Source organism: Salvia hispanica, chromosome 6 (genome assembly GCF_029641045.1).
Source record: "Salvia hispanica isolate PSC_SH4W2 chromosome 6, Shi_PSC_v1, whole genome shotgun sequence".
Lineage (NCBI taxonomy): Eukaryota > Viridiplantae > Streptophyta > Magnoliopsida > Lamiales > Lamiaceae > Salvia > Salvia hispanica.
Genome location: NC_142697.1, coordinates 44,977,294 through 45,001,230, shown reverse-complemented (window position 1 = coordinate 45,001,230; position 23,937 = coordinate 44,977,294). Strand labels below are relative to the sequence as shown.

Sequence of the window (23,937 nt, the reverse complement as noted above, 5' to 3'; positions counted from 1 at the left end):
AGACTAATCTGTGAAGGAGTTGCATAATTGTATTTGGTTGATTTGTATAAGGCAATCGAGTATGTATGCTTGCAAATAAAAACAAATGTTCCAGGTAATGCATACCAAGTGCTTGAAGAAAAGACCAAGAGAAGTAATTTACTTGAAATTTATTTAGAAATTTAAGAAGTCCTGCCTGCATTCCTGCAATATCTGTTTCATAAGTCCTGCCCAAAGCCAATAATATAAAAACAAATAATAGTAAAAATTAATGATTCCATGTTCGATAATAAAATAATTTCCCAATTTCATTTATAAAATATGAAATATGGTTTGGCATACGAAATACATACGTCCACGGAACAAACAAGTTGTTCTCTAATTTTTCATTTCTAAAATAAGTCTTCTCCCATTTCTCTAATACGTCAGACTGAAATAATCCAAACAGAATAGATGTTTAAAACATTAATACTCTATTCATAATTAACGTTAGATATAACAATTATAATTCAGCACTTCAAGAGATGCTTACATCAAAATATATATTCAAATGCATGAGATATCTATTATATCAAAAAGTACAAGCATGAATTTCAATGATCTTGATAGTTGATGCTAGATATGCCTCCAGAGCTCCATTCAGTGCTGCATCGAATAATTGGATCAACTAAACATGTGCATTTTAAGAAGAAAAGATATAGTTTATAGAGGGACACAACTAAGAACAAAGAATAAAAGTGGGTACCATCTCGGACTTAAGCTGCTTGTTCTACTGGAATGTGTTCCATCAACAGAATATAAGGTTTGATCTAATGGTGCCTACATTATAAAATAGAACAACATAAATTGTAACAAATTACACACAAAAGCTATAGTATAAGTAGAGTCATACCGTTAACAATTCAGTGAAACTTAAATAATTTCCAGTCCCTTCAAGGCATGCATTAGATGCTGGAAGTGTCGGACTTGCAACATGCAATGAATTTTGTGCTCTAACAACCTACAATTATTACAAAATATGTAATTAGCTAACTCATTTTCAAATCTATAGCAGTATAATAATTCTACTTACTTGTACTTTATGATTTGGTTTTCTTCGTTTTGGTTGAAGTTCTACCCAACTCTTCAATCGTTTCGAACCTTTTGAACCAACCTTTTTCTTGAATCCTTTTGATACCATCATATGAGAAACAACTGAAGAAATCTTCGCATTGTTCCTATTTTCTTGGTCATCTTCTTTTGAACGCATTTCCATTACCTTTTTATAGAGACCAGACATCGTTTCATGCACCAAGGAGAAGGTTGATTGGTGAACAGAAGCTTCATTAGCCAACCTTATAAGCATTTGACATAGTCTCCTATACCGCTCAGCACTTTGCAATTTAGAATTTTCTTCAACTTCATTTCCTACATAGTCGTGCACTACACCAGCTCTAGCTTCTCTTGTCCATCTTTTAAGAATGTAATTCTCCGGAAGCAACTTCACGTCTAACACATCAAACACTTTCACAGAATGACAACATATCAATCCTATCATCTCAAACCTTCGGCAACTACAATGAATCATCTTTGTATTAGGATCATAGGTCACCCTCCATTCTCCATCATGATTGACTAGTTTGATCACATATTCGAATAATGATCCTGACTCATCTTTATGCTCTATATATGCAGCTGCAAACAAGATGAACTCATTCTGAAATAGATCAAAAACGGATGGAGTATAGATCTTAGAAAGTTGTTGTAACATGGGAGAACTCTCCAACCTCAACCTAGGCAATTATTGGCGTGCCTCAAAATCACACTTTAGTTCGTTATACCGTTTATCCTCCACGACACGCTCAAAATTCCTAAAAAATTGTGCAATGTTTAAGGTTGGCATGGTACAATTCTTGATAGTAGAATTGACACTTTCACTCAGTTGTGTGCTTCTCATACCAAGGGTGAAGGCTTTTATATAGCAACATGCCCATTTCTCCTTCACGTTGTACATATGTTTCAACCACATGTTATCGTGGAGATTAAACTGTGTCAATAAGTTACTCCAAGCCTCCTCAAACTTGGCCTCATCCTCAAAGCCATACATACACCTTTTAAAATCTGTCAAGAAACACGATCCTTCCTTCATAAGATTTCCCAAGTGTTTGATTCCATTTTGCATTAAGTGCCATGTGCATAATCCATGAAATGTATCTGGCATTACCTCGTGCAAAGCTTTTGCCATTGCTTGATCTTGATCAGTAAAGACAGTCAGAGGTCTTTTGTTTTTGTGTGCCTCCAAAAAAGTTTCAAACAACCATTTAAATGAAGCTGTTGTTTCATCATATAAAAGTGATGCACCGAAAATCACAGCTCTTCTATGATGATTGAAACCTGAGAACACGGCAAGGGGTCTATTATCACGATTAGTACAATAAGTGGTATCTAATGACACAACATCGCCAAAGTACTCATAGTCAATCAACATTCTTGCATCTGCCCAAAAAACATTAGTTATCTGCTCTTCCATATCCATTTGGTTCGCATGATAGAATGACGGATTTTTAGATAGCTGATCTTGAAAGTATTTCATTAGACAACCGACTTCACCATATACCATGCTTCTCTGTCTCTTAGTACGAAGATAATTCTTAGCATCCAATATAGTGTAACCAATGCCATCTCTTCCTCCAGCTTGTCTACTCATCAAATTAAAAGACGATTTCTGATTTAGCCCAACATCATCCGCCAAATCTATCTCATGGGCTTGAACTTCTGTAATGCGACGTTGAGAAGATAACATATGTACTGTCTCGGGGAGATGAAGAGGATGATTATGCTCTTCAATAAACTCGTTTACTTTATACATACCATTCACATAAGTCACCCCCAATCTTACTTTACAATTTGTTCGAGTCTCAAGTCGAGGATTTTTTCTCAATGAATCTCTTTTGTCTTCTTGACGCACTCCTTCCTTACAACAAACATATTTATATGATGTTGTTCGACCCGTTTTTTTGCATTTGTTAAAATAATGTTTCCTGACTCCGAATCCAGCTTTTCCTCCGTATTGAACCCAAAACATCCAAGCATCATCTAAATTATCAAATTCCATACCAACTCTAGGCTTAAAATCAATATCCGAACTTGTGTTCATAGTGACAAATTATTGCAAAAGTCTGTAAAAGCCACAAAAAGAAAATGTATAAGAAAAAGAAAATGTATAAGGAAAACATGAAATCGCAGAATACATATGCAATGCTATGTTCTTCTTAGTACTAGATAGCAAGCTCCATAACAATCAAAACTAATAATATATTCACAAGAAAATAATATTGAGAAAATAGAGTATTTCACTACAAAATGTCTCCATCCCCATAAAACATTAATAATAGAAAAATGTATAGATGATTTTACAGTTAAATTGAATACCTGATGCTTATCAACAATGAGAAGCTTTGAGAAGAAAATTGCATAAAGAAAGAGGAGAGCAGAAAGTCGCGCAGCTTTGAGAAGAAAATTGCATAGGGAAAGAGGAGAGCAGGAAGTCGCGCGCGCTTTTTTGGTGGGAAAGATTAAGATGAAAAAGTTAATGATTCAATTTCTATATTCTAATATACATAAAAATGAGGGAAATGAAAATATTCAAAATAGCGTATTTGGGAAAAGAAAGGAAGTGCAGAAAATTAAAAATTATAGCACGTTTTTACTATTTTAAATTAAGCATGCAATACGGCGCCGTTTGGTCTTGGTCTTTTCTTCAAACATTTGGTATGCATTACCTGGAACACTTGGTTTTATTTGCAAGCATACATACTCGATTGCCTTATACAAATCAACCAAATACAATTATGCAACTCCTTCACAGATTAGTCTAGTTTATAACAAATCTAAGTAACTTCAGATTTCTTATTTTTATTTAATTGATTTAGTTTGCAGTAAAGAAAAAAAAATAAAAAAGAGAGGAATTAGAGTGAGAAGAAAACGTGGAAGAAACTGGTCAATCAAATTTTGAAACCAAAAACGACGCCGCTCCCCAATCCTCCGAAACGCTGCCGTTTGAATAAGAAATTGTGAATCAAATTGTGAAACTAAAAACGGTGCCGTTTGACAAACTCCGAAACGCTGCCGTTTTGAGCACAGCAGCCCCTGCTGTGATTTCTCCACAGCAGGGGATCCGATCCCCTTTTTCTATTCTCTCATATTTTACCAATTTCTCAAAAATCCATATCATCTATAAATACGATTATTCTTTTTGGGACGGAGAGAGTTGCATTATATTTGAGGAAAAAGTCTCATGTCCAGAGATCTGATACGAAATTTACACTAGAAATTATCAATTAAATCTTTTTGGACCAACTGTTTGATGAAATATCTGAACGAAAGTTTGCCCTCAAATAAGTGTTAGTGAATAGTCATGATCTAGTTTTTTTTTTTTTCTGGTTTTTCAAATCGTTGAAATTTCTTACTATTAATGTTCCAATTATCTCGTATTCCATTACATGCCTTTGAAATGGTTCTATAATTTGGACTACTAACTAATACTATAAGGGACTGTGAACAAAATGATTTGAATCGAAGATGAAAAACCACCATAATTAAACACACAAGAACACACCAGTTTTATTCATATCTATCATCAGATACATGTATCTTGGAGATGATAAGAAAGGCAAACCACACAAATTGGAAATGGGAAAAGAAGCAGGAAATTACATGATAAGAAAGGGAAAGCAAAGCACACAAATTGGAAATTGGAAAGGGAAAGCAAGCTAGAGAGGAATGGCTTTCCCGACCTCAAAGTCCATGTTGTAATAATTGGAGCCGTAGTAAATACCATCATCGTGATGCGTTACAGTGTGTTCACCGGTGGAGGAATCAACGTCTTCCTGCGAGTAAGAGAAGGGCACACTGAAGCTCCCCTTAGTTCCAACATAGCTAACTTTGACGGAGCTGTTAGCAGGCACATCAGCTGAAGCATTAACCGTAGCTGAATTTTTGATCTCCGTCTCTTCCCCCCATGACCACTCCTTCTTCAGTGACACAGATACTTCAACGTTTCCCTTGACAATTTCGGTGAGATTACCTTCGAAGGAGACCTTCACTCCATGTCAAACTCCAAGTACTTGTAAAAGTAGACGTCTTTTCTTCTTCGTACGTTATGGCGCCCGTCAAGGTTGCCTTGTCATTCGATTTGTTCGTAAGCGTGGCTGACCCGGCTATGAATGGCTCCTGATTGTATATCCTCGCCTCATCCAGCTGATACTTGACGTCGTACACTTTTCTTGACGACACCCGTTCCTTCACCTCGAACTTGGCCTCGTTGACTATAGCCTCCGCGGCCGCGTGCAGGTAGTCGTAGTAGAACCTGTTAATTAAATATTTAGAAATAAGTCCACAAGAGAGAACTGAAACCACTATAGACGTACGTACCTGTTGCGACTGCAGTACTTGTTGTTGGCCTCGCAGCGCAGCGCGATTGTCTTTTCATCCATTTTGATGGGCCAGAAGAGAGTGTCTTTGTTGGCGGTGTCCTGCTCGCTGGCGGTGGCGTATACGGTCTGATCTCCGTCGTTCACTCGCTTCCAGAACTTTTTATAATAATCCGACTTTATGCGGATATGCCCGGAGGGCAATGGCTGGATCTCGTAAGTTGAGCTGTTGCTGTTAGGATCATCCGACATGAATTCGAGGGAGTTGTAGCTGTCCCTGACCGCTTTGAGGTACTTGTCGTTGTTGGACTTGAACGAGATGTGCTTTGGCAGTTTAACAATCGTTTGCCAATTCACAAAGGTCAGCCTATTAGCAGCGGTGGGGCCCTTCACCACCACTGCGCGGCTTTCAGGTTCGCTTCCGACCTCCACGAAGAATCCCGAGGGGACGTGGACCAGATTGAAGACACCTTCGCCGCTAGTACTGTTAGCTTGGAACAGGGTGCATGACTCTTTTTTTGTGTCCTCTTCTGCCGTTGTCGACACAGCAACGATGAACCCATCTACCGCGTTGTTACGAGACCAGTACTTGTTGTTGTGACTAAATCTTATGTGGAAGTATTTGCTATTAGTCGTGGAAGGATCAAGCTCGATCTTTGCCATCCGGTTGAACGCACCAATCTCCGACTCAAGTGCCACCGTTCCACTCGCATCCTTGTACGCCAAAAAGCTGCTCGTAGATGACTCTGGCTTCAGCAGCACGTACTGTGAAAACGACGGCACTGACATCTTCTTCACCTGCAATTTTCTCTACCAATATTGCATTTTAGTGTTTACACGTGGCATCCACGAGATTGATTGGATGTACATTAGCACTTCTAATTTAGTTAGCATATTAGTATATCCCTACGAATCAGAATCAGTAATCAAATAATATCCAATATAATGACATGTTCATCTGCACCTTCAACCAATATTGCATTTTTAGTGTTTACACTTTTGACAGCACAAGATTGATTAGAAGTACATAGCACTTTAAAATTCGTTAGCATATTAGTATATCCGCATGTATCAGTAATCAAATAATCTACAATATATATGTGAAAATTAAAAGGAAAAATTTTAAGGAGGAGGAGAGAAGATTACCGAGATGGAATTGGATAAGATACGAGATGGTATATATTGCCTTCACAACTCTCTGTGAATGATACTTGTTTCTGCAAATCACTCTCTATTTATACTGCAATTTTAAGGGCTAGAGTTGTAATCTGCCCTAATAAAAATAATCCTATAAAACTTAAAATAATACTAGTTCAAATTTGGGGTTTTATGTATCATTTCAAAAATATTGCCACGCTTAATAGTATAGTAATTAAATACTCTATCTTCAGCATATGACCGGATAATTAGACTTTGTCTCTTATTATAATAATACTCCCTCCGTCCATGAAACTTTTACCACAAAAAATTTGTCACCTATTTCCATTTTCATTCGTTCCTAAAATTTTCTCACCTTTAACTTTTACTACTATTTTTGGTGGTGACCCCTACATTCCAATAACTCATTCATACTCACATTTTATCATAAAACTAATAGTATATAAAAGTAGGACCCACATTCCACTAACTTTTTCAACCCACTTTCTATTACATTTCTTAAAACCTGTGCCGAGTCAAATGGTGACGAATTTAAGGGGACGGAGGGAGTATATCCTTATCAAAATTGCCAAGCTTAATAGTACTACCTTCGTCCACCAAAATTTGTCTCACTTTGACCCTGCACGGGTTCTAAGAAATGTAATAGAAATTGAGTTGAAAAAGTTAGTGGATTGTGGGTCCTACTTTTATATACTTCCTCCGTCCCCCATAATTTGTCACCATTTGACCCGGCGCGGGTTTTAAGAAATGTAATAGAAAGTGGGTTGAAAAAGTTGGTGGCACGTGAGTGGGAATGCGTTAGTGAAATATAAGGTCCACTACTAAAAATGGTAAAAGTGAAAGGTGACAAATTTTTGGGACGAACGAAAAAGGAAATAGGAATTTTCAGGGACGGAGAGAGTATTAGTTTTATAATAAAATGTGAGTAGGAATGGGTTAGTAAAATATGTGGTCCACTACTAAAAATAGTAAAAGTGAAATGAGACAAATTTTGGGAGATGGACAAAAATGAGACAAATTTTACTGGAGTGTATATAGTTAAATACTCCATCTCCAGCATATGACAGGATAATTAGACTTTGTAACGTGTTTTAATTTCATATATAGTTCATGCCCCACCAACATTATTTTAATATATGTAACGTATTTGCGATGTAGGTTGTACGTGCCATTAAATAAACTATAAATTAGTTGGCTTCTATATTAAAAGGATAAGATTGTATCTAAATTTTATAAAAGCTAGCCATGTTTATGGCGAGCAATTATATAAGACATTAACTTAATAAACACTGAATCATTCAAAAACAAATTCAGGGAATTCCCACAACTCAACCAAACTAGAATATTAATTACTCCGTGTCTCTATTTATCACTTCCTCCATTCACAGAAAAATAATTTCAATTTTTTATATTGAGATGTCCACAAAAAATAGTCTCATTTTAAAAATAGAAACTCTTTATCCTTCTTTCTCTTACTTTTTCTCCACACTTTTGCTTAGATTATTATTATTATTATTATTATTATTATTATTATTATTATTATTAAGAGTAGTGTTTTTTTTTAGGATATAACCCTTGTATTTGCAAATACCCAATATTTACAAAAGTTTGCCGCTTACTTTTACTTTTGGTCTGATAACATTTTAACTAAATACTAATCGAAAGTTCAGTTAGGGCTGACAAATTGTGCGAATTGGATAGTTATTAGGTCAATCTATAGCTCAATAAAGTCAAAGCCTAACCAACCCGAAATCATTGAGTTTTTATCTGGTCATAACTCATTAATTTCTTGCGTGTTCGTTGGGATTATCGTGTCATGTCGAAAATTGGCCCTACAGTTAATGTTAGTAAGTTACTATACAAATTAGCTTGACATAACATATTAGACTAGAATATTGCGTTACATGATTAAAATATGAAATAAAATCTTGTGCCAAATAAGAAATGTTCTACTTAAAGTGTGACTGAAAGAATATAATAAATATATTCTTTGATATCCTAAATTGTATAGTAAAATTATTTTGATATCAATGTTATCAATGTTATCAGTAAAATACACAAACTGTTACTTTTAAAATTATTTTGATTCATTCATATTGTTGATATTATTTATTTTGAAATTATTTAACTTCTTTGATACTCCGTAAATTTTTTCTTTAAAGAAGTCTCTTTTAAAACACAATTTGACGGGGTAGAACATCTAAATAAATTTATACTCCTACGTCCTAGATAAAATAAGGCAATTTAATTAAAAGTTTAAAATCTACAACGTGGGCCATATGCTAAGTCAATCATTTGACTTTTGAATCGGCCCTTTGGTTTTGTCAAGTGAACATTTTTTAGCTCAAAGGATAAGATTATATCTAAATATTTTAAAGGCCACATCTATGGCGAGCAATAATATTAGACATTGACTTTAATAAATATTGAATCATTCAAAACAAATTCACTTCTAAGATTCAAATTTCTAAACTCTCTTGTTCTCATCTATTATGGTATGAGATTATTTTAGTTGGAGGGATTATGCTATGATTAATTATCACATGATTATTCATCCAGAATTAAGTTGTGGGGTTGAATCTCATTAACCAAACACACTACACATTGAATCCCGACAATCTTGCAAATCGAACATCCACTGCGAGTGATGTTTCTGTTTAAGGATATAATCGCATATACTATTCCTCGATTGTTTATATACAAGGAAAATTTATAAACATTCACCCTTCTATGTACTACTCTCTCCCATCCCCATTAGTTGACACCAATTTCCTTTTTCGTCTGTCCCATGCAATTCACACCATTACTTGTTACTCCCTCAATTCTCTCATAGTTGAGTCATTTTTCCATTTCAGGAAGTTCCATCATAGTCGAGTCATTCCATATATAGTAACTTTTTCTCTTTCTTACTTTTTTATCTATTCATTTAACACACTCAACATTCCTTTCTTAAACTCCGTGCCGAAAAGTTTCGCATCAACTACGAGGAAACAGAGGGAGTGCAACTTTTTTTAGATTATGTATTTTACTGAAAAATTATCACACAAGTTAAAGAACTTCAAAATAAATAAATATCAACACTCTGAATCAATCTAAATTATTTCAAAATTAATAGTTTATGTATTTTACTGATAATATTTGAAATTAAAAGTTATTTTAAGTTCAAATCAAATAGTTTAGGATTCACTCTAATAACTGATCTTTTTATTATACTCACTCCGTCTCACTCTAATTAGAACATTTCTTATTTGGCATGAGATTTTATATTATATTTTAATCATGTAACACAATATTCTTGTCATTATCGTGTCGTGTCAAACTAATTTGTATAGTAACTTACCAACATTAACGATAGGGCTAACAATTTTTGACATGACACAATAATCTCCACGAACACTAAGTTGTAAACTTTTTTAAATATTGGTTATAAATAATTGTAAACAAAAGGGGTTATATCATAAAATAAAGAGGAATAATGATAATATTAATAATAATACTACTGATAAAAAAAGTGGGTAAAGTTTGAGAGTGTGGAGAAAAAGTAAGAGAAAAAGGAAGAAATATGTATACAAAATGAGAGCAAATTTCTATTTGTAAAATGAGATTATTTTTGTGGACAATCTAAAATGACAAATTGAAACTATATTTGCGTGAACGGACTGAGTAATAAAATCAGAGACACGGAGTAATATTCTAGTTAGGTTGAGATTTGGGAATTCCCTGAATTTGTTTTGAACGATTCAGTGTTTATTAAGTCAATGTCTTATATAATTGCTGGCCATAAACATGGCTTTTATAAAATTTAGATAAAATCTTATCCTTTAAGATAGATGTCAACTAATGAAGATATTTATAGTTTATTTTATGGCACATACAACCTACATCGCAAACACGTTACATACACTAAAATAATGCCTCTTATAAGTGTGATTTCATTTTTACTAGTACTTTTTTTGTAGGGGACCTCATATTTTATTGTCTCACTCCACTTTATTTTATTATAAAACTAATGAAGTATATAGAAGTAAGAGTCATAATATATTTCACTGTCTTTTTCTACCATTTTTATATATAATAAAGTCAAACAAGTTCTTAAAACTTGCGTTATTATGATGGGTAATAGGCACCAGAGTGTTAGGGTCGTCGACTGCAACATTAGTTTGATATTGTCCGCGCGCACGGATTTGTTTTTGGGTCACTCCCAAAAGGCCTCAAACTAATTGAGGTTGGACAGGAATTATATACACCTTCCAACTTCCCTCACTCATCCGATGTGGGATGGGTTTGTAACCCAACAAACCTCCCCTCAAACCGAGACCACATCGGGAATGCAGTACACACAAACATGGGTCGTTTCAGCTCTGGCTCCTAGGTCATCCAGTGCCCGACTCTAACCCGAGTCTTTCAGGGCCCGACCCATAGCCACCTGGGCTCTGATACCACTTGTTAGGACCGTCGATTGCAACATTAACCCGAGTCTTTCAGGGCCCGACCTTTACCGGGGCTCATCCAGGCCCGACCCATAGCTACCTGGGCTCTGATACCACTTTGGGTCAAGCCTGTACAGATTTTTTTTTGGGTCACTCCCAAAAGGCCTCAAACTAATTGAGGTTGGACGTGAATTATATACACCTTCCAACTTTCCTCACTCATCCGATGTGGGATGGGTTTGTAACCCAGCACGGAGGAGGAGAGTAGTTCTTTAAATTTTAAAAATTATAATCAGAGACAAAGTCTAATTATCCTGTCATATGCTGGAGATGGAGTATTTAATTACTACTACTACTATTAAGCATGGCAAATATAAAAATATGGGCACACCCCAAATTTGAACTAGTATTATTTTTATATTTATAGTAGTAGTATTATTTTATAATAAGGCCTGGAGAATAGAAAGCTCTACACCTTAAAATTGCAGTATAAATAGAGAGAGTGATTTGCAGAAACAAGTATCAATCACATAGAGTTGTGAAGGCAATACCATCATCTCGTATCCTATCCAATTCCATCTCGGTAATCTTCTCTCCTCCTCCTTGAATTATTCCTTCCTTTTAATTTTCTCACATATAGTGTATGTATATTATAACTAATTTTAAAGTGCTAACGTACGTCCAGTCTTGTGCTGCCTGAAAAACACTAAAATGCAATATTGGTAGAGAAAATTGCAGGTGAAGAAGATGTCAGTGCCGTCGTTTTCACAGTACGTGCTGCTGAAGCCAGAGTCATCTACGAGCAGCTTTTTGGCGTACAAGGATGCGAGTGGAACGGTGGCACTTGAGTCGGAGATTGGTGCGTTCAACCGGATGGCAAAGATCGAGCTTGATCCTTCCACGACTAATAGCAAATACTTCCACATAAGATTTAGTCACAACAACAAGTACTGGTCTCGTAACAACGCGGTAGATGGGTTCATCGTTGCTGTGTCGACAACGGCAGAAGAGGACACAAAAAAAGAGTCATGCACCCTGTTCCAAGCTAACAGTACTAGCGGCGAAGGTGTCTTCAATCTGGTCCACGTCCCCTCGGGATTCTTCGTGGAGGTCGGAAGCGAACCTGAAAGCCGCGCAGTGGTGGTGAAGGGCCCCACCGCTGCTAATAGGCTGACCTTTGTGAATTGGCAAACGATTGTTAAACTGCCAAAGCACATCTCGTTCAAGTCCAACAACGACAAGTACCTCAAAGCGGTCAGGGACAGCTACAACTCCCTCGAATTCATGTCGGATGATCCTAACAGCAACAGCTCAACTTACGAGATCCAGCCATTGCCCTCCGGGCATATCCGCATAAAGTCGGATTATTATAAAAAGTTCTGGAAGCGAGTGAACGACGGAGATCAGACCGTATACGCCACCGCCAGCGAGCAGGACACCGCCAACAAAGACACTCTCTTCTGGCCCATCAAAATGGATGAAAAGACAATCGCGCTGCGCTGCGAGGCCAACAACAAGTACTGCAGTCGCAACAGGTACGTACGTCTATAGTGGTTTCAGTTCTCTCTTGTGGACTTATTTCTAAATATTTAATTAACAGGTTCTACTACGACTACCTGCACGCGGCCGCGGAGGCTATAGTCAACGAGGCCAAGTTCGAGGTGAAGGAACGGGTGTCGTCAAGAAAAGTGTACGACGTCAAGTATCAGCTGGATGAGGCGAGGATATACAATCAGGAGCCATTCATAGCCGGGTCAGCCACGCTTACGAACAAATCGAATGACAAGGCAACCTTGACGGGCGCCATAGCGTACGAAGAAGAGAAGACGTCTACTTTTACGAGTACTTGGAGTTTGACGGGAGGAGTGAAGGTCTCCTTCGAAGGTAACCTCACCGAAATTGTCAAAGGAAAAGTTGAAGTATCTGTGTCATTGACGAAGGTGTGGTCGTGGGGGGAAGAGACGGAGATCAAAAATTCAACTACGGTTAATGCTACAGCTGATGTGCCTGCTAACAGCTCCGTCAAAGTTAGCTACATTGGAACTAAGGGAAGCTACAGTGTGCCCTTCTCTTACTCGCAGGAAGACGTTGATTCCGCCACCGGTGAACACACTGTAACGCATCACGATGATGGTATTTACTACGGCTCCAATTATTACAACATGGACTTCGAGATCGGGAAAGCCATTCCTCTCTAGCTTGGTTTCCCTTTCCAATTTCCAATTTGTGTGCTTTGCTTTCCCTTTCTTATCATGTAATTTCCTGCTTCTTTTCCAATTTCCAACTTGTGTGGTTTGCCTTTCTTATCATCTCCAAGATACATGTATCTGATGATAGATATGAATAAAACTGGTGTGTTCCTGTGTGTTTAATTATGGTGGTTTTTCATCTTTGATTCAAATTATTTTGTTTAATTATAGAACCATTTCAAAGGCATCTAATGAAATTTGAGCTAATTCGAACATTTAATAGTTAAGAAATTTCAACGATTTGAAAAACCAGAAAAAAACTATATCATGACTATTCACAAACACTTATTGGAGGGTAAACTTTCATTCAGGTATTTCATCAAACACCAGAAAAAAACTGGATCATGACTATTCACAAACACTTATTGGAGGGCAAACTTTCGTTCAGGCATTTCATCAAACAGTTGGTACAAACAAATTTAATAGAGATTGAGTTGAGGATTTGCTATATTCAATTGATTAGCTACCTTTTGAATACATATTAGAGTTGATTAGAATATTCGGGAGACGAAATAATTGACTTGGAAAAAAGGATAATTCACACTTTAATTCAATAGAACTCGCGAGAGTTGAGGTTTCACGTGAGGTCATTGGTCTTAACAATCTTTTGGGAGTTCGATGTTAGAGATTTAAAGGGGACTTTGGTTTCAACATATGTCACCCACAAGTGTATGGGGTATGTAGCACGTGGCAAGTTAAAATTATCGATCCTCGAAGACTAAATGCCGGCTTGAGTACTACGATCCAACTTTGAACACTATCTAGACTTTTATTGTTTTTGGTTTTTCTTAAACTACGAGCTAAGAACAAAGAACAAGTAAGCAAATAAGAGCAAATTAGGAAACTAAAGCAAATAAAAGGTAGTTTTCACACAAATTGGGAAGGTAGGGATATGGATCCGTTGGTATGGATTACGGGTGTTCACCTAGGGATCATGTTTATCTATTTGGTCTCACGGGTGGCTAGGAAGGTCGGGTTAATTGGTTAGACCTCCTCTCAGGGTGCATCTAACGCGTTGATCGGCCTCTAATGTCGGATTCTCCTCCCTACACTTCAAGTCCGACTCCTAAAACCTACGGACCCAAGCCATCTCTCTATCTATGCATCTCTCGATAACATAAAACGCACGGAGTTGTTGACTATTTAACAATCTAATCAAGCATCTCTCAATGACAATAATTAGAATAAAACATATCCAATTGGTAGCTAAGCAATTAGACAATGAAAAAGCACAATAACCAACAAAACCACCACAAAAGAGATAGATAAACATAAATCAAGGTTTAACCCATGGATTCCATACAAACTTCACCAATATCCCTAATAAAGACTTAGCTACTCATAGTGGAAGCTAAAACAAAAGAAAATACAAGAATAGAAAAGGAAAACATAGTAGAAATGGAAAATAGAACTCCCTAAGGTGGACTTGATGTTGAGGAGAATCTTTCTTCTTCAATCTCTTGAAGATGGAAGCCTCCTTGCCTTCAATCCTCTTGAATCTCTCGATTTCACTCTTAATTTTGCAGTGGGGGAAGTTTGGGTTCGAAAATGAGTGAGAACCCTTTTATACTCGGAGTGAAAAATGGCAAAAATGTGTACTGCGTAAAAACGCCCGATCGGGTGATTGGCAATGTGCAGAACGCCCGATCGGGCAATCCGGAAATATCGCGATGCCGGCCAAAAACGCCCGATCGGGCGAAGTCCCTAGAATCATCCATTTGCTCCGTTTTGCTCCGTTTTAACCTGTTTTTACTTCAAAACTCCAACAAACTCATTATTTCATCTAATTAATAACTATATTGGTGAAAACCTATTATAAACACCTTAATTCAACAAAAACGTGGGTTAAAAATCTCTAAAACCATACTAAACTATGAGTTGTCAGGGAGGGGGTTTAATCTAATATAGCGACCGACTTAATAACTCTAAAGACCGTAATTCAAGGAAGTCGTTTGGTTAATAGCTCATGATTATGTAGTTGGATCCAAAAACTCTACATTTTTATAGCCTGCATTGTATTATTGTTTTTTTTTATACTTGTTTTTTTATGTCTAGTTTATAAAACCAAAACACAAAACTCAGTGTCTCTAAATAGTATATGACGCTTAGTATATGATAGTTAGTTGCAATCTTATTCCATGTGTTTGATATCTCGGTACTGACCTTTAACTATACTAGATCTACCCTGTAAACTTGCAGGTATTTTTAGTGCTAATAAATAGTGTATCAAGTTTTTTGCGTCATTGCCGAGGAATATTATTGCTTTAAGCTAATATTGTAAAACGGTTGATAATACTAATTTAGAGTGTAATATTTTGTATAATTTATTTTAATTTTTTTAATTTGTTTTGCAAGGGTTGCTATTTGAGGAGAGCACGAATCACAACAATGGATTACTCTACACTCCGGTGCAAGACACAATCATCTGCTACAACACTTGATATGTTCGTAGAGCGTGGGTGAAATTTAAAGTTCAATGATGATAACTCTCTATTTTTGTTTATTTTTTTTTAAGTTTCTAGTTTAGTTTTTTTCCTCCTCGGTAGAGCTTAAGCCAAATTCCTTTTTTTTTTCTCTTTTTGTTTTAATATTTTTTAGTTCATTTTCATATTATTGTTTTTAGTTTATTTTTATTTTTAAAAAGAAAAATTAATTCCCTTGTTTATATTTTATTTTCTCCACATAAGTCACACACACTCTTCAAATTCACATTACTTAATTATAGAAGATATAATTAGGTATCTTTACCATATATGATCAATGATGGGCCTGTAGGGGTTTGGCAGCGGAAGCGCATTTATAAATCAATTACATAATAATCAGATCTATTTAGCGGATTATTTAGACAAATTCTATTCGCGTAATTATCTCACGTATCATGCTGATAACTCAAATAATAACATGATTTAAACTAATAGAAACCTAAAACATGATGTTCTAAGGTTTAGCCATTATACCTTGATGATTCTCCAAAGAATCGAAGATGGCTAGCGCCTTCTCCTCGTGAAGATCTTCAGTACAAAACCACGGATCTTCTGACTGGTTCCCGGACTGTGAACTGATATCAGGGTGGGCTGATCTCACCAGGACACTAGGACTTAAATAGAGAAGACAGAAATCCTTTCCCTCGGAGGAGAGAAAATTTCGACTACTACTAGGAGTAGGGGCCGAAAATTTTGAGAAAATAATTAGTGTATTTTCTGTCTCCTTTATTCTCCTATTTATAATAAGTCACATATTGGGCCCAGACAGGGATCTATGGAAGGCTTTGGATATGGGCTCCTCCAATTAGCTTTTTACTAATTAAATTAAACCCAATTTAATATAAGCTTAAAATTGGAATATTACGAGCATCCACTACAGAAGTAATACTGCACTCCCCATCCAAATCCAAAATTACAAGTACTTCGGGTTTCCAATACTTTATATTTATTTCCCGCGCTTAAGATAGAAACATCAATTAATTAATTATTGTCTGCTATGGACTTAATTAATTAATATCTTATTTATTCCAAGAGAGGACTCAGCAAGAAAATCTTATTTATTATTCATAGAGTAGTTAAACTCCAACTAGCTAGGTTCCGAACAATAAAACCTTATTTCAAGCTTCTCTTGAGGATGTTATCAAACGAGGCTCACCTCGCGCACGATTCAACATAATAGCAATCCTAGCACCGCTAGATATTAATCACCACTACCCAATATACCAGGCTTATTGGGTTGCAAAAAACCCGCACCATTTGGTAAGTCAAAGCAGTGCATAATCAATACCGTATGCTCAATGCTAACTTACATTGATTGAGAAATAATTTACGAGACCTCGTCTTTCAGTAGATAGCATAAAGACTGTCTCGCTGTTAGATCCATTCAGTGCTATACCACACCAACGTCATCTTATTTCAGTAAGGCTTAGAAATAATCGGACTGATATTGCAACCTTTCACGATAGGTAGTCTAAGCCTATCTAGGTTGTGAAATTATTCTTTTTCTTTGTTTAGAACTGACCGTGTTACCTTAAAGTGGACGACGCCCACAACCGGTCTACTAAAACAAAGACTTAGACTTTGTTAAATTACTTATACATTTAAATATGCAATTAACATCCATTAAATGTAAAATATAACAACATTATGACAAAAATAATCTGTTTATTCATTTGGAAAATAAAATGAGAGTTTTAACAGTATTCAATCACTCGAAAGGTGATTTCTAGTATACAAACTCTAACAATCTCCCACTTATACTCAAAACAGCTTTCGAGTATACAACAAAAAATTATGCACTACGTCTAATTCTCCCACTTATACTGAAAGCGAGTTGAGGTTTCGAGCGATTCGAACTCCCATTCCTTCTACATGGCGCTCGAACGGTTTGACCGCCAATGCCTTAGTAAAAGGATCTGCCAGGTTGTTCTCTGACGCAATCTTGACCACTTCTATGTCTCCTCTCTGCACTATATATCATCAATACTTCCTCTCAATGTGTTTGCTCGCTTTGTGAGCTCTTGGTTCCTTCGAATTAGCCACAGCACCAGAATTGTCACAATAAATGATGATGCTCTTTGGCAGATTCGTAACCACACCTAAGTCCATAAGAAAGTTCTTGAGCCATACAACCTCCTTTTCAGCCTCCGAAGCGGCCACATATTCGGCTTCCATGGTAGAGTTTGCAATGCATTTCTGCTTTACACTCTTCCAAATTACGGCTCCACCTCCTAAGGTAAACACATAGCCAGAAGTAGATTTCCTCGAGTCCTGATCAGCTTGAAAGTCTGAATCAGTATATCCCAAAGGGCATAGCTCGCCTGCTTTGTAAACTAGAACATAGTCTTTAGTCCGTTTAAGGTACTTGAGTATGTTCTTTACTGCAGTCCAATGTCCTTGGCCAGGATTTGATTGATATCTTGCTACCATGCCAACAGCAAAGCAAATATCAGGTCTTGTACAAAGCATAGCATACATGAGACTACCAACTGCCGAAGCGTATGGTATCCGTCTCATCTCTGCTATCGCAGTTGTTGTCTTAGGAGACATCTCTTGAGATAAATGAATGCCATGTCTAAAAGGTAAGAAACCTTTCTTGGCATCTTGCATGCTAAATCGGCTAAGTACAGTGTCGATGTAGGGCTCTTGGGATAAGCACAACATCCTTTTCTCACGATCCCTAAGGACCTTGATACCTAGGATGTGTCCCGCATCTCCCATATCCTTCATCTCGAACTGGTTTGACAACCAGGTTCCTACCGATGACAACATCTTTTTATTGTTTCCAATTAGAAGAATGTCATCTACATATAAAACTAAGAACACCACATTCCCTTTTTCTACCTTCTTGTACATGCAGCTTTCGTTAGGGCATTTTTCGAATCCAAACTTATGAACAGTTTGATCGAAGCACTGATTCCATGATCTGGATGCTTGTTTGAGGCCATAAATGGCCCTCTTAAGCTTCCAAACCATGTTCTCTTTGCCCTTAACGGCATAACCCTCGGGTTGTTCCATGTAGATGGTCTCCTCAAGACTACCGTTCAAGAACGCAGTCTTAACGTCCATCTGCCACACATCGCAATCCATATAAGCTGCTATAGATAAAAGAATCCGGATCGATTTGAGCATGGCCACTGGGGAGAAGGTCTCGTCGTAATCGACACCTTCCTTTTGGGTGTACCCCTTGGCCACTAGTCTTGCTTTAAAGACTTTAACTCGTCCATCGGGTCCACGTTTACGCTTGTATATCCACTTGCTCCCAATGGCAGTACAGCCTTCGGGTAGGACGGAAAAATCATAGACGTCTTTGTCTATCATAGATTGTAGTTCCGAATCCATTGCTTTTACCCATTCGCAATGATCGACAACAGCCTGTGCCTCTGCAAAGTTCCAGAGATCTAGTACATTGTTGTCCGAGGAGTGATCCATGGATTCTCCCAAACCAATGTACCTTTCGGGCTCATGAGAGACCTTCCCACTGCGGCGCGGCACTACAACATTAGGTGTAGAAGTTGAAGGTTCGGGAATAGGTTGTACGTTTGGTACTTGTTCTTGGTTAATGGAACTTGTGACTGAAGTGAGCTCTTCAAGAGCTACCTCACTGCTGGGTTTATGATTCATAACAAAGTCTTCCTCTAAGAATGTCGCGTGAGTACTCACAATAACTTTCTTGTCTCGGAGACTATAGAATTCATAAGCTTTCGAACCTTTGGGGTACCCTATAAACAAACATACCTCTGTCCTTGAGCCCAGCTTAGTTGGATCATTTTACAAAACATGAGCTGGACACCCCCATATCTTGAGATGTTCTAGATTGGGCTTACGCCCAGTCCACAACTCATATGGAGTAGCAGGAACAGATTTTGACGGTAAATTGTCTAAGATATGACTTGCGGAAAGCAAGGCATGTCCCCAAAACGAAATGGGCAGTCGTGCATAACTCATCATCGATCGGACCATGTTTAACAAGGTCCTATTCCTTCTTTCAGCTACGCCATTCTGCTGAGGTGTGCCCGGCGCAGTCGTTTGGGATTCAATTCCCTCTACTGATAAGTAGTCCAAAAACTCGGCACTGAGGTACTCGCCTCCGCGATCAGATCGCAGGCTCTTGATACGTTTTCCATGATGCGTCTCAGCATAAGCCTTAAACTCCTTGAACTTGTCAAAAGCTTCAGACTTAAAGCGCATCAAATAATATACCAGGCTTATTGGGTTGCGAAAAACCCGCACCATTTGGTAAGTCAAAGCAGTGCATAATCAATACCGTATGCTCAATGCTAACTTACATTGATTGAGAAATAATTTACGAGACCTCGTCTTTCAGTAGATAGCATAAAGACTGTCTCGTTGTTAGATCCATTCAGTGCTATACCACACCAACGTCATCTTATTTCAGTAAGGCTTAGAAATAATCGGACTGACATTGCAACCTTTCACGATAGGTAGTCTAAGCCTATTTAGGTTGTGAAATTATTCTTTTTCTTTGTTTAGAACTGACCGTGTTACCTTAAAGTGGACGACGCCCACAACCGGTCTACTAAAACAAAGACTTAGACTTTGTATTCAATCACTCGAAAGGTGATTTCTAGTATACAAACTCTAACAGGGCCTATATAATCTGACTAGAGAAGTCGAAATTATAAACAATGAGAGTTTGATAGGAACATGATATTCTATTTCATTATGAAAGGGAGCTGATATTCATCGGCTCTATATAATTATTTAGTTTATTTATGCTTTAGAGTGTCCACGGGCATGCCCATGAAAACTTCACCACCAATTAAAATTATTTTCTTAACATTTTTTTGTTATATTTTAATTTTAGCTATAATAAATATTATTTGCATATAATAATTAGAACACATAGTAAATAATTAAAATAAACAAAATTATAACAAAATTTTCATTGTATTATTATAAAAGGGAAAACTATACAACGAAAACTTTCGATACAACACGAACAACAAAGAGAACCCATATCACGTTGCACCCCTTCTCTACGGTTCTAGACCTCTTCAACCAAATCAGCCTGCAGTGTTGAATGTGATATTTCATTCCGCATATCGGTGAATCGTTGAATCAAGTATTCATTACTGCGTGGTACACCCATCTGCAGGGGAGGGGTTGCAATACCGTGACTTGTGCTAGCACCATCTTCCGATGCCAAGCGCTCTGCAGCAAAGCCTTCATCCTCTATTATCATATTATGCAATATGATACACGCAGTCATGATGTCTGCGACATCATTTTCGTGCCATAGTCGAACCGGACACCGTATAATGGCCCATCGCGCTTGGAGGACTCCAAAAGCCCGCTCAGCATCCTTCCTAGCGCCCTCTTGTTTTTTCTGCAAAATAGGTCTGCTTCGGCCCAACTGGTTGTCGGATCGTCTTGATAAACACGGGCCAGCGAGGATATATTCCATCGGCCAAATAGTATGCCCTGTTGTACTGCGTGCCATTGGCCACGAAGCTGACATGCGGACCCTTACCCCGGGACTCATCATTGAAGAGATGCGATGATTGTAGAATGTTGATGTCGTTGTTCGACCCAGCGACACCAAAATACGCATGCCAGATTCGCAAGCGTTAGTCAGCAACGGCTTCAAGGATCATCGTGGGATGTCGCCCTTTGAAACCAGAAGTAAACTGCCCCTTCCAAGCCATCGGGCAGTTCCTCCACTCCCAGTGCATGCAATCGATGCTACCCATCATCCCCGAAAAATGATGCACAGTCCAGTGCATATTTATCAGTCTCTAGCATTCTTCGGCCGTTGGTTTCCGTAGGAACTCCCCTTTGAAGATTTCTTTGATACCCTTGCAAAACTGTCTCAGGGTCTTAATCCCAGTCGTTTCGCCCATCTGTAGATATTCATCGAACATGTCAGCAGGCCCGGCATAGGCAAGCTGCCTAATTGCCACGGTGCACTTCTGATATGTCGATAATCCGGGTCGACCTGTGGCATCATGACGCAAGGTGAAGCACTTGTACCACTGAGACAAACAATACGCAATGTGGATGAAGAGTCGTTGCAACATTCTGAATCGCCGAGAAAAAAGATCTCCGGCAGATAACGAGGGTTGTCGCTGAAGTAGTCTTCCATCAAGCGTTGGTCGGCACCGGTGTGGTCACGGTTGATATACCAGCGACGATAGATTGGCCGAGGGACAGCCACCACCGCCTCCTCCTCGTCGGCTTCAGCTTGCACCGCTACAACGAGGTCATCGAACTCCTGATCGATCGCTCGTTGAAAACTATCATCGTTGGAATCCATGTTTTGAAATTAAATTGAAATCAATTGGAAAGAGTGGAGTTTGGTTTGGGGTAAAAAAATGGAGGAAAAAGGAAGAATATATAAAAAATTTAAAAAATAATAATAATAATTCGGTGCCCAAGGGCCACGGCTCTCGGCCCCTGCAGTGGCGAGCCGAGTCGCGCGCCCAAGGGCCTCGGCCTGGCCGAGAGCTCGGCCCTCTCTCGTCCACTCCTCGGGCCTCGTCCACCTTGCGCCTCTGTAGTTGCCGACTCCGGGCCAAGGACCGCAGCCCTCCCACTGTGGATACTCTTAGTACTATATGGTTGTTATAATTTATTTACTTTCCATAGTGGTTAGGATTTAATTTGATTTGCTTTTGATTTGCTTTCCTAGTTTGTAGGAGATCTTTTTGTACCATACATATTATAAATATGCATGGAGTCTTTTATTATTATCAAGCAGAATGAAGAATTAAATTATTAATCGCGTTCTCTCCTTCGGTTCTCCCTCTTGGAGAAACCGCCAATCTACACAATTTTCCTCCCTTTGTGCTCTCTTTTCATATAATATATTCAATAGGAATTAATCTCATATTAATTCCTATCAAATTGGTGTTTTCATTAGGTTTCTCATCCTCCTACTGATTTCTACCACCATGTCTGTCTTGCTGTGAAATTCTCCTCCAGACTATGCTCCTCGGTTTTCTGGTGTTAACCCCGTGAGGTGGATTTTGGATATTCAGGAATATTTTGACTGTCATTTTGTTCTCTGATGCTGATCGTTTGGTTTTTGTTTTTTGTTAGGTTGTTTTTTGACCATCCAGCATTTGTATGACTCCATGAGTATCGACGCTTGAATCCTAATTGCTCATGGCAAGAATTTCTGGATGTTTTTTTATCATAACTTTGATGAGGATGTCATTTACTTCGCCGAGACGAATAAACATCTCAACAAAATTATGGAAACAGTTGCATATTTAGCAAAAATATAGGTCATGGCTAAAAAGGAGGCCACATCTGATTCTATCATCGAGCCCGTTGCAAAAAATGACGATGAGCCAACAACAAATGTCGAGTTTAATCCCTTCACCGAAGAGATGGTAAAAAATGATGACGAATTGATACAAGCGTTGGATGAGGCAATGAATTTGGTGGAAACCAAATTTCCTCCAAATTCTCATAGCCCATAAATTAATATTGTCGCCATTGGTTATGTCAGTTGGTAAAGAGATCTCATGCCCAAAGATGATTGCTAAAGAAATCTCATGCCCAAAGATGATTTCTCAATCAATTGTTGCGGTCCCAAACAATACAATTTTGTTTGCAGGCGAAGATCCAAACAAAGACAACAACAATGAGATGGAAGATTATTTTGCTGACTTCCACCTTGAGGGCAAGGTGGTTTCCAACGGTGGGAGGGTTGATAGGGACATGATATTCTATTTTATTACGGAAGGGAGCTGATATTCTGTCCGTATAATTATTTAGTTTATTTATGCTTTAGTATTATTTAGTTGTTATGATTTATTTACTTTCTATTGTGGTTAGGATTTGATTTGCTTTTGATTTGTTTTCCTAGTTTATAGGAGATCTTTTTGTACCACACATATTATAAATATATGTTGAGCCTTTTATAATTATCAAGCAGAATGAAGAATTAAATTATTAATCTCGTTCCCTCCTTCGGTTCTCCCTCTTGGAGAAACCGCCAATCTACGCTATTTTCCTCCCTTTGTGCTCTCTTTTCATATAATATATTCAATAGGAATTAATCTCATATTAATTCCTATCCGAATTTAGATTTAAGACAACCCAACAGAATTTCCTTAATTTGGTTGAGTAGTGGGAATGGCCTGAATTTGTTTTGAATGATTCAATATTTTTAAGTCAATGTCTAATTTTATTGCTCGCCATAGACATGGCCTTTAAAAAATTTAGATATAATCTTATCCTTTGAGTTAAAAAATGT

At 37.7% G+C, this 23,937-nt stretch overlaps 5 protein-coding genes across 5 annotated transcripts; 1 reads left to right on the top strand and 4 right to left on the bottom strand.

Annotated features, from left to right (window-relative positions):
- Positions 1–572: 572 nt before the first annotated feature.
- On the bottom strand, positions 573–3,115 carry LOC125210148 (protein FAR1-RELATED SEQUENCE 3-like). The gene is made up of 4 exons (XM_089061637.1): positions 1,052–3,115; positions 872–979; positions 725–798; positions 573–624 (listed from the first exon to the last, which is right to left on the bottom strand). The coding sequence occupies exons 1-4, from the start codon at positions 1,727–1,729 to the stop codon at positions 573–575; spliced, it is 912 nt and encodes a 303-aa protein (XP_088917763.1). The 5' UTR covers positions 1,730–3,115.
- On the bottom strand, positions 1,760–2,761 carry LOC148923896 (protein FAR1-RELATED SEQUENCE 5-like). The gene has a single exon (XM_089061636.1). It carries the CDS (start codon positions 2,759–2,761, stop codon positions 1,760–1,762), a length of 1,002 nt encoding a protein of 333 aa, XP_088917762.1.
- A 1,615-nt stretch (positions 3,116–4,730) lies between the features above and the next one.
- Positions 4,731–6,179, bottom strand: LOC148923895 (uncharacterized). The gene is made up of 3 exons (XM_089061635.1): positions 5,392–6,179; positions 5,140–5,326; positions 4,731–5,057 (listed from the first exon to the last, which is right to left on the bottom strand). Exons 1-3 carry the CDS (start codon positions 6,177–6,179, stop codon positions 4,731–4,733), a joined length of 1,302 nt encoding a protein of 433 aa, XP_088917761.1.
- Positions 6,180–11,725: 5,546 nt separating this feature from the next.
- LOC148923894 (uncharacterized) lies at positions 11,726–13,176 on the top strand. The gene is made up of 2 exons (XM_089061634.1): positions 11,726–12,513; positions 12,579–13,176. Exons 1-2 carry the CDS (start codon positions 11,726–11,728, stop codon positions 13,174–13,176), a joined length of 1,386 nt encoding a protein of 461 aa, XP_088917760.1.
- A 7,542-nt stretch (positions 13,177–20,718) lies between these two features.
- Positions 20,719–21,174, bottom strand: LOC148923893 (uncharacterized). Its single transcript, XM_089061633.1, has one exon. It carries the CDS (start codon positions 21,172–21,174, stop codon positions 20,719–20,721), a length of 456 nt encoding a protein of 151 aa, XP_088917759.1.
- Positions 21,175–23,937: the final 2,763 nt, after the last annotated feature.